We start from the raw sequence: 14,078 nt of genomic DNA on the forward strand, positions 1-14,078 counted from the left end.
TCCAGAGTTATGCCTCCTGGCATATGGCTGCGTTAACTCTGGAAGCTTTCTCCAGCCTCTAAAGAATGGTGTTTATTTAGCTTCTGTGGTTCCAGCTTGCTGTTTTAAAAAATCCTGTTAATTAAGCACCTTGTCATTTAAAATGCTGAAGAAGGAAAGCAAGCAAGAAAACTTGGACATTTTAAGGTCCTTTTCGATCTCTGGGTACGGACCAACTGCAGAGGCAGCTTTAGGGAGGAGACCGGCAAAGACCTCCTAACGCAATTGAAGTGGGTAGAATGATAAGCAGCTCTGAACAACCAGTTAATATTTTACTGGGGAGTGGTGCCAGAGATGGGGGTGGGGGGGCTGCCAAATGGAGGGCTGTGTGTGAAATCGCTGCTCCATCTGCCTTGGGGGACGAAAAGAAGCCGTTCTCTGTGCAAATAAATGGAAGCAAGAATCCTTAGGAAGCCCAGGGGATTTGTCTGCCCACCGAGGAGGGCCCAACTCCCCCAGGCACACACATACAGGGATGATTGTGGCAGGAAGGGCTGACCTACGGGGGTAGGCCTGACGCATAATGGGGGCTCTTGTTTCCGGGCTGAGCGTGCCATCTTTCTGTCTCCCTCTGGATTGAAATGGCTTCTCAGCCCGAGAGGCACTGCCTGTGCCCTGGATTCACAAGGTACACGCCTCCCTGGGAAGCAAAGGCTGAGAGACAGCGGCTCTCTCTCTCTCTCTCTCTGCATCTGCCGGGAGAGCTGCAGCTGGTATTTTTCCACAGGCCTTTGCTGCGATCTCAAGGCCTAGTTTTTCCCAGCCAGGCCCGGAGTCCGAGAGAGGGTTAACAGGCAGGAAGCCGAAGGCATCGCAGGCTAATACGGAAGTCAGATTTGTGTTTAACTGACAGGTTTAGCAGGCCTCGGCCGTGGGGGAGGGGCCGGGAGGCAAGGGAAGTTTGTAGATCCAGGCATGTGGCCTGCGAGGAGGGCTTTGGGTTTTTCTTAGGGTAAGGACGGAGAGGGGTCCCCCTTGGCATCGTGGCAGGGAGGCAGGAACCCACGTTGATTTTGCACGCAGGACTGGCTAAGCAGGGCGAGAGGCCCACGGCTCTCTGGCCTGCCTTGCAAGGAGGCATGGGGACAATGACTATGCAAACTTGACCACTCTGCTCCCCTCCTCCCCTCAGCAGCTACTCCTCGCTCCTCTGAGAAGCCAGGGCTGCTCTCTGCTGATTTTTCGTGGCTCCCCCGGTCTGCCTGCTTCCCCAGCTCCTCAGAGGCCTGCCTCAAGCCCCTTTTTCTGGCCCCCTTGGCTGTTTCCGTGGGACTCCCCACTCCCCAGCTTCCCCTTCCCCTTGGAGAGCCACCCTGCTGGACTGTTCTAGAAAACGCCTGGCCTTCCTCCCTGGACAAGGGCCGTTTCTCTGGGGGCAGGTGAGGGTGAGCCGTTCCAGCCCACTCCAAGAAACTCCCTTCCCAGGGGCCTCCAGTCCTCAGGCTTCCCTGGAGCAGGTCAGGCTGGCTGTCCTGGCCGGCCCGTGCCGGGAAATCTAGCCAGGGTGCAGGAGAAGTGCGTGTGGGGGCCCCTTTCCCAAGTTTTTCTTGCTGCAAAAGGCCTAGCTTAGCCTGTCTTTTTCTATGCACAGGATGGCTCTTGCTCACCCGAGCCTCACAAAGATAATCGCTCAGGAAGTGTTTCAGCCAATCCGGGGCGGCTTTACACTCCGATTTGCCAGGGCAGCCAATCGGGGATGAGCTTTTATTAGGCGGCCAGATCATCAGCCGAAGTGCCAAACCCTTTTTCTGTGAGAACTAGGAGCCTGTCCTCCATGTTTTATAAGTATTGACATTACACAGTGTTAACAATGCATCCACAGAGGTAAGCTCGACTTTTTAACCATCTTTTTTCCCCCTCCCTCTGAGACATCCGAATTGTGGGCGAGCAGTGTGATTTCTCTGTGGCTGGCCGTGCCACACTCACCCCCAGAGCACTTATGTTAACTTGGAACTGTTTAGAGAGAATTTTTTTGCTTTCTTGGGTCACATGGCTCAGTAGCCATTAGCCATAGCTTGATTTTGCAAACTGGCAAGGGCCTGGCACACCTTTCCTTCCACCAGGGCATGGTGTTTCTGGAAGAGTTTGAAGCTAGATCCTGGTATGCCAAAAAAGAAGCTTTTTTTTTTCTTCTTCTTCTTCTTCTTCTTTTTTCTTTCCCTCTTCCCTCTCTCTTCCCCTCTCTCTCTCTCTGAGCAGTTCCCCCCCCCCCACCCCTGCACTATTGTCTTCTCTTTTGCCACATGCCCTGCTGGGGGAAGAAAATGGAAGGTAAGCAAACAGGCTCCTCTCCAAGGAGAGCTCATGGCAGACAGCAGAGCAGGCAAGTTTGCCTCTCCAAAGAGGTTCTGGGAAGGCTGGATAAGTTTTGACAAGAGAGGAGCGTGTTTGCAAAAGAATTGAACCCTCAGCAGAGCAGTGCTAAGGAGAGTCTAGCTCCTGGGGCCTAGGTGGGTGGTGGTGTCTGTACACGGTCTTCTCTTATTCTACAGAGCTTCTGCACTTGAAACTACATTGTTCAGCCTGTTTTCCTGACTTAGGTTGCTACAGAGTGTTCTGCAAGCCAGCCTACAGCCAGCAAATGTTTCTGAAAGTGTTTTCTAGGTTTTGGAGGAAGTTTTTGGAGTAGGGATGGGGACTGGGGGGTGTGGGGAGAGAGATCTTGGACAACATCCTGCAAAAAAAAAAAAAAAAAAAAAAAAAAGAAAAAATCTGCAAGGATTCTGAATCCCTTAGTTTTCTACTCTTGCATGATTTTCAAGGAACTAATGTTACCTTTTATCCTTGTTTTCATTTTCCTGTCCCTTTTATACATTGTATCCTCCTCTCTTCTCCTGTGTGATGGAGTGTAGAGGAAATAAAATCATGTCTGTGGCTCATGACAGCATTCCATATTCAGTTGTTGGGTTGTGGTGTTGTTGTTGTTGTGTGTTTTTAATAATACCATGTAACTGTTTAAAAAAATTTCCTTTTTGATCAAGTCCCAAATCTGCCAGCCTGTTCTCTCTTCCTAACTGTGGAAAAATGAGACGGTTGCTTGAACATTTGTTGGGTAAGTAAAGCAATCCATTTCCTCTGTGACCATGTTTGAAGAGTTTTGCGAACATTTGGGGTCTGTTTGTAACAGGGGGTCTTGGCTGCAGGAGTTGGGGGCTTCATTAGCAGGAACAAAATAAGGGCTTTTTAAAGAGTGTCTTGATTTTAGGTGACTGTTTGAATCCACTGTTTTTCCTGATACCCTGCAGCTAGGATTGAAGATTATACTTCCTGTTTACCCTGAGTCAGGGGAGAAGTGTTTAGTTCATTGTGACTTGACTCTAGACCTTTAATGGGGTTTGTTTGGATATTCAAACTGTGAGTAGGTGATGTGCTTGTGAAATGTAATGAAACTGCTTGTTCTTAGAGTTGCAGAGCCCTAAAAACATTGGTGGGGCAGAAGCTGGTGGTGGTGGTGGTGGTGGTGGTATGTGTGTGCTGGGGGGTGGTGGTGTCAGTGTGCTCATGCTTTAGGACTTATGTATAGTGCAAAATCTCATCTGCCACCAGACTGGGGTTTGATTCAGGACTCACTGACCAACACATTTTGGCCTTTTTTCAGGTCTCATCCACACATCTGTATGCATGCTGACCCCACATAAGATTTGTCACTTTTTACATTTCCCTTGACCTCTTAAGGCTGCAGCTAGAAGTTAAGTGGGAAAAGTAGAGTCTTGTTTAGCATTACCTTTAGAATTTCCCTAGAAGTTCAGTACGTAAATTTTCAGCTTGGAGACCAATCTGACATGACTGTAAATGCAGGAAATATATTCAATTGCTGTGTTATGTCAACTTTATGGAGTCAGTAATCTTTTTTCTTTCAAATGAGTGTCCAGTAGCCCACTTTCTGACACCAAATTGGAAAAAGGCTCATTTAATCAGGAGAAACGTTTCGTACCACATTCTAAGTTGAAAAGAGTCTGTGCAAGGCAGGCCAGCTTAGCTTCTTAGAGTAAAACTGCAGGCAGTTAATGATGTTACATACTTAAAACTGAACAGTGCCACTGCCCCAAACAAGTAAGTTTAGACACTCAGCTATTTTCTTTGTTCTTATCTCCTTGCTGTAAATGGAAATTACATATTGAGGTTCTTGTGGCCTCCCTAGAAGCAGTGTCTAATCATAAGACTCCTGGTTTGGTGCCTTCAACGTTTGCATAATACTGTGTTTGTTGGGCTGGAAGGGAACTTAAGGGCAAGGCGTTTGTCCTCTAAAAGCTTGCATTAAAATGGCTCCCACAGGTTTGGAGAGCCAAGATCTGTTCTCAGATGTACAGCCCCCAGCAAGTTGCCAACACTGGACCAAGCTAGCCACTTTTCCTCTGGTACTGTGACCCCTACCAAGCATGAGTCTGTAAAAAGTTAATTGCTTTCAAAGTAGCATTATTTTCCAGTTTCAGGAAAGGGGAAAAAAATGTCTGCATTGCAGCAGGACTAGGTAGGGACGGCAGTACTGGCTCCCAGAGCAGCCCAATGGGGTTCTTCTCCTCTAGCTTTTAAACCAATAGACTTGGAGGAAAGGTTAAAGATTGACAATTACAGTGGCCGAACTAAGAACAGGCCTTCTGGAAATTTCTACCATCTTTGTTCCTTTTAGGAAAAGCGGATCTGCCAAACAGAAGAGTCTCCTACCTTCCATTCCTAGGTCATCTCCCTTCCCTTCTTCCCCCCCAACCCCCCTTCTTTTTCTCATCAAGGTATAATGTTCTCTCTGCCACATTTGTAAATTGCAGAGGGAGGAACAGAATGTTGGGCTGTTTTCCTTTTTCCTTCTGCCTCCTCAGTCCCCAAAGAGGATACACAGCTGCAAGGAGCAAACACAGACACACTGAAGCTTTTGATTCCTCTTTTTTTTTTCCTTCAAGACCCTCCAGGATGGGTTCACTTTCTGCTTTGGGAAATTAAGTGGCATTCACGTGGGGGAGGGGGAGTAACTGCTTTTATTAGCTCCAGAAAATGGTCAGTGTTCAGTCTGTAACTAGGAATTAATTATATATAATCACTCAGTAAACTTTCTACAGAGTTTTTCTAATTGCTGAGCCTGATCATAGTTAGCCCGTTGGCGCCAAGTCCAGTTACTTTTATAATTAACAGCTCAAAGATTTGAGTCAGAAAGAAACAATTGGGGGCCTCTTGGATTATAAATTAGGGATGAAAACAATAGCTTTTTTTCCTTTCTTTCTTGTAACCTCTTTTATTTTAAACAAAACATTCCCCCTTTTCTTTCCCTGGGAGAACCAGTGGGGAGACTGCATCAGGTCTTAAATATGAGGACGGGAGACACTTTTTAGGAAGTGGGGTGACAGTAACCTAGAAAACCCTGAGGCAAAGGTAGGTTTTTAAAAGTCCAGCCACTTCCAATGTGTGATGTCTTTGTTTCTTTTGCCCTCTTTCCCCTTCTCTCTCCTGTGGCAGAGGCAGCAGACATTTGTCAGCCTGGGAACCCTCAATCTGGCTTTGCCTCTGGTTGACTCTGGAAAGAAAGATACATTCAAAGGGGCCTTCGCTACTGAACAGCAGAGATTTAAAAAGGGAATATGTTTCGAAGCCCTTTGGTTACTCTTAAAATGCAAAATCTGAGCAAGGATTCACCCTTGGCTCAGGTTGCTAAGATTATGGTTGCCCTCCCCCCTACTTCCCACTCTCCTTGCAGACAAACAAGCAGGCAGTGGCCATGCCAGCTCTGCAGCCAGTGTGCTGCCAGCCTGCCCCCCCATCCCGATTACCTACCTACCGGCCGACGGGGGCCAATGGCCTGTCCTTGCCCTGGCATGGCCTTGGGCACTGTGCCCTCCTTTCTCCCCTGGAGCTAAAAAGCAGTCACCTTGAAACTCCTCACTCCCAGCACCAGAGGAGTTCTGAGGCCAATGCTCAGACCTGTAACAGTAAATGACGTTATCCACTCAGGCTGTTAGTTCGGCCTCTGAAAGCGGGTTTTGCAAAACCCATTGTTAATTCTCAGGCTCTGTTGGGGGTGGTCAGAAATCTAATTTGTGAGTATCCTGTGCATTGGATAAGGGAGTGTTTTCCTTGTGTTTCTCCTCTGCAGACTCGGATTGTCTTTCCTTGATGTTGACTGTCTTAGGACTGGCTGCTTCAGAGGGCTGGGTATTTGGTGGCTGTTTGCAAGCTTATAAACAGCCTTTTTATTTTACCTTGGCTGTAGACTGAGGTGCAGCCCTTTAGCTTGGCTTTTCAGATGCCTGCTGTCCTTGAAGCACTTTCATTTTACCTAGCACCTTTTTGGTATGGATGCAAAGCTGGTTTCTAATAGACTGAGAAGAGAAGGGGGACCGGGCTTCCTCCTCGCCTCCCCCCAGCCTGCTCCCTGGGAACATTTTTGTGTTTGCAGAGACACCTGTCCGTCTGCAGTCTGTGCCACGGGGCTGCACAATTCCTAACCTTCTACCCACCTAATTCGAGGGCAAGGGGGCCTCATCACAGAGCCTCATGTTGAAAGCTCAGGATCTACAAGAGAAGGCTTTTCCTTAGGAACCTGTGACTTCACAAACTCTCCCTGTCATTGCAGAGTTTTTTTTAAGCTTCTAAACGTTGGGTTGTTGGTGTCCTTTGGTTCAGCTTTTCCTAGTTCTGGTATTTAGGAAGGTGGCTTTGAAACTAGCAGGGCTGCTTAAACAAGAGCTACAGCTATTGAACAAACTGCTACCATTTTAGCTTCAACACAGGAATGAGGCAGTGTTGCCAGACGCCATTTTAAGAATCCTGCATAAATAGCTTAGCTACCGATGACTCTGCCTGTTTTAGGTGAGTGCTTATATAAAGCTGCTCTGCTAACCATTCCCCCCCACCCCAATTTCTTAAAAAATTAATTGCAGATTTAGGGAAGCATGGTTTTTAATTTTGATGTTCACTATTTTATAATCTAGAAGAGGAAGATGTTATGCCTTGGGGATTAAATATTTCTTACAGCCTGGACCATTTTGGTATTTTGAATGAAAGTAAAAACCTGGAAAAGTCCTTTCGAATGATGCATGATTCTTGAATTGCTGTGCGATGATCCTCATCTGTAGAACCAGAGTCTTGTGCATGTTGGTTATATATTCTAGATGGCTTAGATATTCTTCTTTAAAAGTCAAATAGTAGGGGCACTTGGGGAAAAGAAATATGTGGGCATTGTGTATCCAGGCATTTTTCTGTCAAAACTAGATGCTTGCTTTTTTCTCTCTCTTGGAAGTGTTGAGGAGATGAGATTCCTGGGAATTACGGACCATCCCTGAGTCCTCAGAATTAATAATCAGAAGGCTTAAAGCATCCTGGAGGTGCAGTAGTTCATCTGCAACTTTTAATTGCTCTTTTTTCAGTGCATGCAGGTTAAGAAGTAAGCATAGGTTTTCTTGCTCAGGCATTGGGAAAGAAATCTTTTATTCTTTTTGGGATGGGATGGGGTGGTCTTGGTTATCTTTGCAGGTACTGTTATTTCTTTGAATTGCCTGAAATGTATCAGTTTGTGAAATCTACAGGCAAATGACTTGGGTAAATGTGAGTGTAAGAGGTGGTAGTGTATACAATGTATCTAACTAGTTGATGGTGTGTTTTCCTATTGGAGTGAGAAATTGTTTGTTTTTCAGCTAATTTTACCCTTTTTCTTTAGCGGGCCCCCAGTTTCCTCAACAGACCTTTAAAGGGAGAAAAGTAATGTCAGTTTGAAACAAGAGCTTGTTGTCCCATTGTTTTTGATTTAAATCATCAGGGTTGCTGGAAGCTAGCAGATATGGAAGGAAATAAGCTGTCTATGTTCTAAGACTTTAATGTATTAATGACAGAAGTTCAAAGTATTTTCTCCAGATGCAGCTGCCTTTTCTTTTTAACAATTATTTGACTGTTTTTCTTCCCCCAAATGACTGAACAGTTCTTAACCGAAATTGACCAACATCAGTGGGGCAATTCAGACAGGTACAGATCTTTTCTTGCCACTACTTTTGATGTAATATTCATGTTTTTTTTTTTTTTTCCTAATAACATACTAGTTCTTAACACTAAACCAAAAAAAAACCAAACAAACAAAAAAAACAAAAAACACACAAAAACCGAAATCAGTGGCATAGGAAAAAGGAAGTCCCTTTAGATGTGGCTATTCAAAATGACTAATTTTGCATTCTGGTCTTTGCTTTTGTAAATGAAGTTTTTTTTTTTTTTTTTTTTTTCCTGCCTCCTTTTAATGCATAGACACTGCAGTTTCCTTTAGCCAAATACAGGTTATTGTGTGCGTGCATGTGTGTGCATGGGTTCCTTTTGAAAGGATGGTTTGCTGATCTGTGAAAAAGATGGTTTTCTTAAATTGTTGTGCTTGAAATCTTGTGCTAAAGCTGGTGGTGCTATTGCTAAAGTTGGGTGATTATGGTGCCCACTTGTAATGCTTGGAAAGATAAAACAACTTAACTTTTTTTTCCCTCTCTCTTCTGCTCCAGCATTGATTATCTTAAAACTCAGAAGCAAATACCCACCACATAACTAGTTTGCATTTTCCTCGTCTCTCAGCAGCATTCCTGCCTGAAGTATTCAGCTCCTCTAGGCTGTTACAAGCCAAATAATTGTTCCCTTGAATGCAGCCTTCCTCCATGATCAATACACCTTTGAATGTTTTCATCGCTGCAGAAATCCTTCGAGTGGGTTTTTTGGGCTCAGTTCTGCATAATTGTTTCCCTCACCACTGTAGATTTCAGTTGGATCACAGATTAGCGTTTTCTCTATTACTCAAAATATGGGATCGGTTTCAAGAAGTTTAGAATTTCACATACTTCATGCTAGAAAGGGAAACAGAATTCTAGTTGCTAGAAAAGATCAAGGTTGCTATTTGTTCCTTTGAAGTGAACTGTCTACCCATCTCCGAGGGCTGCATGGGGCTTTTTGTTAAGATGTATTTCCAGTCACCCCAAGCCAGAACCCATCAACAGCATCCAGTTGGACAACCTGTGTATGTTTCAGGCGGAGTGTGTTTCTGAGTTGAGAATGTTTTCTCCTTAAGTTGGGATAGAAAGCATTAGTGCTGAAATCACCTTCAATAAATCACCGTTGTATTATTGCATATAAGTGATGTGTTTAAATTTAGCAGGCTGCTTTCTCCTGATGAAAACCATTTGTGGCAACATGTCGGTTGTTTCTTTGGTGATTTGTGTGGCAGGCTTTCTTTACAGATGCTGTGTAAATGAAATTGTTAACAGGGCTCAGCATCAGAGTGCTAAATGTGTGAATATTCTCATTTAAAACCAACTACCTTTCTTCATCTCCAAGCTCCTATCATTTAACTCTGAACTATAATCGTTTCCTTTCTATCTAGCTCCCATCCCAAATCCTCTCCTCCTAACGTGGAACTCTCCTAAAATCTTCCCCTTATACTAGGGTTCGAGACATGAGGCTGTCTTTTTGGGCCTTTTGCGTTGTCACAGTCCCAGACCACGGAACACAAGCAGGACATTCTCTCTTCCCCAGCCTCCTTCCTGTCCTGGCTTTGAGTCTTCCAAATGGAAAATTCCAGCCATATCAATTGGTGATGCACCCATTTCTTCCTGTGGAACCACAGTCTGATGGAATTGCTTCTGGAGTAAATCCCTGGCTTCAGTGTCAGCCTGAATGTTCGGAAAGTTCTAGCACCTCAAACCATTTGCATCTATGAAAAGCATAACTCTATTTTTTTTCCTTTGGTTTAGCTTGTGAGTTCTCTGTAGGAGGAAGATCTCATATGGCCGGCTCTCTTTCAACTCCAGTTCCAGCAGAGAGAGAGAGAATGTTCTGGGTGACAGACCCTCCCAGCAAAGGGGCTTGCTTTATTTGCTTCTCTCCCCAACCCTCCACTCTTAGCCTTTGTCTTTTGAATAATCCTTCCTCATTCCACTTTTGTGGTGGGGGATAATTAGTCACAACTCAGTAGTAAGCCGTGCCTGCCTTAGAGAGGAAGCATTCAGGGTGTTGGAAGTGTGGAGACCCCGGTCTGATTCCTGGAATCAGTGCTCCTCGGTTCAGTGTTTTGAGACCAGGTCTTTAGCTTCTAGCTGGGCATATTCTTCTGCTTTGTAATTTAACCTATATCTTTTTTTTTTTTTCATGTTCCTGCCTCATCAGGGAATTGTAAGATTTAGGGGGAGGTGTGGGAAATCTTAAATCTTTGCCCTAAAGTATTCAGAGATCAGAATTCTGGATACCCTGCAGAACACCTCCAACCTCCCTGCCTTTGAACCCTGTGTTAACAATGAGAAGCTTGTTTATTTGAAGGCTGGGTTCTCATTGGCCCACAGGGGTAGGTTGTAATTGTGTGTCTAAAAAATTGCCTTTTGCATTCCCCAATAGCATGACAACTGGAATAGTAATTTGACTTAAAAAAAAAAAAAAAAAAAAAACAACCAACCAACCTAGTGTCTTAAAAAACTCCTTTAGGACTCTTCACACTTTGTTGAAATCAGGTGTGGGTTTCCTTCCCCGAGCCCTGGATAAGGATGAGGGAATGTCTTTAAGGTGGGTTTGTTGCTAGAACTTCCCAATAGCTGCCCCCATGGGGCCAGTTCTCAGCCTTCCTAAACATGAACATAATTTGCTCTGTTTCAGCTTGGCTGAAGAGGAAATAAAAACAGAACAGGAGGTGGTAGAGGGCATGGATATCTCTACTCGCTCCAAAGGTGAGTAAAAATCTTGGTTTATCTATTCTAGAGCTAAGGAGGAAATTGGAATTTCTTTTGGTTGTTGTAGAGCAGTGAAGTGTGGCTCTCTGAGCCGACGTTGTAACTCTTCTTGGATTTTCAGATATAAGATTTTTTGATGGATGAACCTAATTTATGGAGAACTCTCCTTCTTTTGGTTTTCTTTCCCTGGTGTCTGTGTCAGTGTCCTGACAGTGAATTTTACCTGTGTGTCATGACGGAGGGTGGCTGGCTACCTCTTCGCAGGGTGACTTTCAGAAGCCACGGTTTAAATAAAGCATGTTCTGGAAGCCACCAGAGCCTCTAGCTGCCGCTTGTTTTCTGATTTTAACAACAGGCCTCTTTGGAATCCCAGAAGTGGGATGAAGTCAGCCTGCTTCATTGGAAAGTGGTGGTCTTGGGTTAGAGATAAAAAGCAAATGTAGAGCTTGCTGGGATGCTGGGGCCAGTGTTTGCATTTAGTTCAAAATTTAGCAAATTAGGGCAAACACAACTTATGCGTTTATTCACAAGCCTAGAGTAGACTCCTGAATATCTTCTAATTGAGGGATTGGTACTTTTCATTTGGTCTGTGTGAAAGAGGTTTTATGAGGCTTCCCAAAAGGAAGCAGTTATTCACTTTTACCTTCAGGGTGCTTTTACAAATGAGCTACTAGAGTGTTTTTTGTATCTTTGGTTGATGAAAAGGCTCATCTCCAAACTTAATGGTTGTACCAAGGTGTTTTCATTCCTTCAACTAGTCACTGTGTGCTTGCTTGGAACACACAGCCTTGCACTGGGGGTTATGGGGAGGGAGGAAGAGGCTGGACAGGGTTATTGCAGACTACCGGAAGGAGGTTCTCATATGGCTGCAGAGTGTTGCACAAAGGGACTCCCTAAAGGCGTCTGAAACCAAAAGCATTTTGAGGATTGTTTTAAGACAGCGTGTCGCCGGGCATGGTGGCTCATGCCTGTAATCCCAGCACTTTGGGAGGCCAAGGCGGGCGATCACGAGGTCACGCGTTTGAGACCAACCTGGCCAACATGGTGAAACCCCCGTCTCTACAAAAATACAAAAATTAGCCGGGCATGGTGGCACACACCTGTAATCCTAGCTACTTAGGAGGTTGAGGCAGGAGAATCACTTGAGCCCGGGAGGCGGAGGTTGCAGTGAGCTGAGATCGTGCCACTGTGCTCCAGCCTGGGCGACAGAGCAAGATGCCATCTCAAAAAAAAAAAAAAAAAAAAAGACAGCATGTCATTTTGGGGCAAAGTTGGGGGTCCAGTAGTCAAGGCTGGGACCCGGGAAGTGGGAGCTGGCTGCTGGTCTCTGGCCGTGGTCACAGGAGGGGAGGCACCCCAGGTGGGAAGGCCTGGCTTACTGGGTGGGTGCTTTATGCTGGGGAGCAGCAGGAGGAGGCTGGGTGGAGGCAGAGAGCTGCTGCCCCCTCATCACAGCGCGACCCAGCCTGTGTGGGGTGGCAGGAGGTTTCAGATCCATTGATGGTGAAGAGAGCTGAGCCACCAGGGACTTCAGAGCAAGGAAGGTACCTTCTCGCAGAGGTGTTTTTGATGTTGCAGGAGCACGTGCCTCTTAGCCACTTCTCAGCCCCCTTGTTGTGGTCAGAATCAAATGTGGTCCAGCAGGAGACAGGGACTGAAGAGAGGGGGCCAGGAGGTGGAGGTCTTGTCCCTGTTCTGCTGCTTACCTTCCCCAGGGGGCTTGGACACTGTCTCTGTCCCTTCATTTTTGTACTTGTGATGTGGGGTGTTGGATTAGATTCTATCCAAGCATGACCAAGCTGAATGACCATTGTCTCTTTCTCTCTTCTCTCCTACTCCTATCCTCTCCCCTCAGCAGCCAGAACACGCTTCAAAAACGTGAATTGGGGTCAGGCACAGTGGCGCATGCCAATCATCCCAGCTACTTCAGAGACTGAGGTGGGAGGATCAGTTGAGGCCAGGAGTTCCAAACCAGCCTGGGCAACTTAATGAGACCCCTCCCCAACCCCATCTCTGTTAAAAAAAAAAAAAAGTGGGCTGAGTGCGGTGGCTCACACCTGTAATCCTAGCACTTTGGGAGGCTGAGGCGGGTGGATTGCTGGATCTCAGGAGTTCGAGACCAGCCTGGGCAACACGGTGAAACCCTATCTCTACTAAAATACGAAAAAATTAGCTGGGCATGGTGGCATGTGCCTATAATCCCAGTTACTTGGGAGGCTGAAGCAGGAGAATTGCTTGAACCTAGGAGGCGGAGGTTGCAGTGAGCCAAGATCACGCCTTTGCATTCCAGCCTGGGGGACAGAGTGAGACTCCGGCTCAAAAAAAAAAAAGTGGATCGGGTTCTGTCTCGTTTTGCTAACTCCTTCCAATGACTTTCCAGTACCCTTCCACTCAGGTCTGAAGTCACCGTGACCTGCCTACCTGGGCCAGCCCTGTTTACCTTTGTTTCCTTTGTGACGTTCTGTTCTCTTTGTGATGTTCTGTTCTCTTTGTGCCATTTCTTCACTTGAGCTCCTTGGCCTCCTTCCTCTTGGTTCCTTCCTTGGGGCCCCTGTGTGTCTTTTGCCGGGAGCAGACTGCCCATTTCTCATTGTGATCTCAGACTTATCTCAGATGGTGGCTCCTCAAGGAGGCTTTTGGTGGCCACCTAGTCTGAAGGAGTCATTTTGTCATTTTCTGTTTTATATATATACATACATATATATATGTACATATATATTTTTTCTCTTTAAAGACAACGTCTTATTCCATTGTCCTGGCTAGAGTGCAGTGGTATGATCATAGCTTACTGTATCCTTGATCTCCTGGGCTCAAAGCTCACTGTAGCCTCAATCTCCTGGGCTCAAGCTTTCTTCCCACCTCAGCCTCCTGAGTAGCTGGGACTACAGGTGCACGCCACCTCACCTGGCTAATTAAAAGTTTTTTTTTTGTAGGGATGAGGTCGCGGTGGGTTGCCCAAGCTGGTCTGCAACTCTTGGCCTCAAGTGATCCTCTCTCTTTGACTTCCCAAAGTGCTGGGATTATAGGCATGTGCCACCATGTCTGGCCAATTTTCTATGTTTTTAAAATGAACTTTTAATGTGAGAGTAGTATTAGATTTCCAGAGAAATTTTGAGGATAGTGCCAAGAGTTCCCATGTTAGCCCCTGGCTCCACACACACAATTTCTTCTATTATTAACATCATACACTAGTGTGGTGTAATTGTCACAAATAATGCATCAATTTTGATATGTTATTACCAACTAAAGGCTATCCCTTATTCAGATTTCCTTCGGTTTTCCACGAAAGTCCGTTTTCTGTTCTAGAATCCCACTCAGGATTCCTTGTTACATTTAGTTGTCTGCCTAGGCTCCTGTTGGCTGTGACAGTTT

The 14,078-nt window shown here is 45.6% G+C and overlaps 1 protein-coding gene and 1 long non-coding RNA gene across 17 annotated transcripts in view; one reads left to right on the top strand and one right to left on the bottom strand.

Moving 5' to 3' along the window:
- Positions 1 to 1,710: 1,710 nt before the first annotated feature.
- Positions 1,711 to 14,078, top strand: part of LOC105496495 (zinc finger MYND-type containing 8) — a 149,032-nt gene continuing 136,664 nt past the window's right edge. For 7 of the 16 annotated variants that reach the window (XM_011766982.2, XM_011766987.2, XM_011766994.2 and 4 more), the window contains exons 1-2: positions 1,712 to 1,863; positions 10,633 to 10,703. In XM_011766982.2, coding sequence (XP_011765284.2) covers positions 1,850 to 1,863; positions 10,633 to 10,703 — 85 coding nt within the window. In that variant the 5' untranslated portion in view covers positions 1,712 to 1,849. Of the gene's footprint in view, positions 1,864 to 1,892; positions 2,141 to 2,759; positions 3,092 to 6,153; positions 6,838 to 6,900; positions 7,353 to 10,632; positions 10,704 to 14,078 lie in introns of those variants that run through there. The other 9 variants (XM_011766972.2, XM_071079175.1, XM_011766980.2 and 6 more) reach the window with 8 other exon arrangements.
- On the bottom strand, positions 5,211 to 13,262 carry LOC105496492 (uncharacterized). Its single transcript, XR_011613276.1, has 3 exons — positions 13,147 to 13,262; positions 5,803 to 5,949; positions 5,211 to 5,545 (listed from the first exon to the last, which is right to left on the bottom strand). It is a non-coding gene; the product is annotated as an uncharacterized lncRNA (long non-coding RNA).

Source organism: Macaca nemestrina, chromosome 15, assembly GCF_043159975.1.
Source record: "Macaca nemestrina isolate mMacNem1 chromosome 15, mMacNem.hap1, whole genome shotgun sequence".
In the NCBI taxonomy this organism is placed as follows: Eukaryota; Metazoa; Chordata; class Mammalia; order Primates; family Cercopithecidae; genus Macaca; species Macaca nemestrina.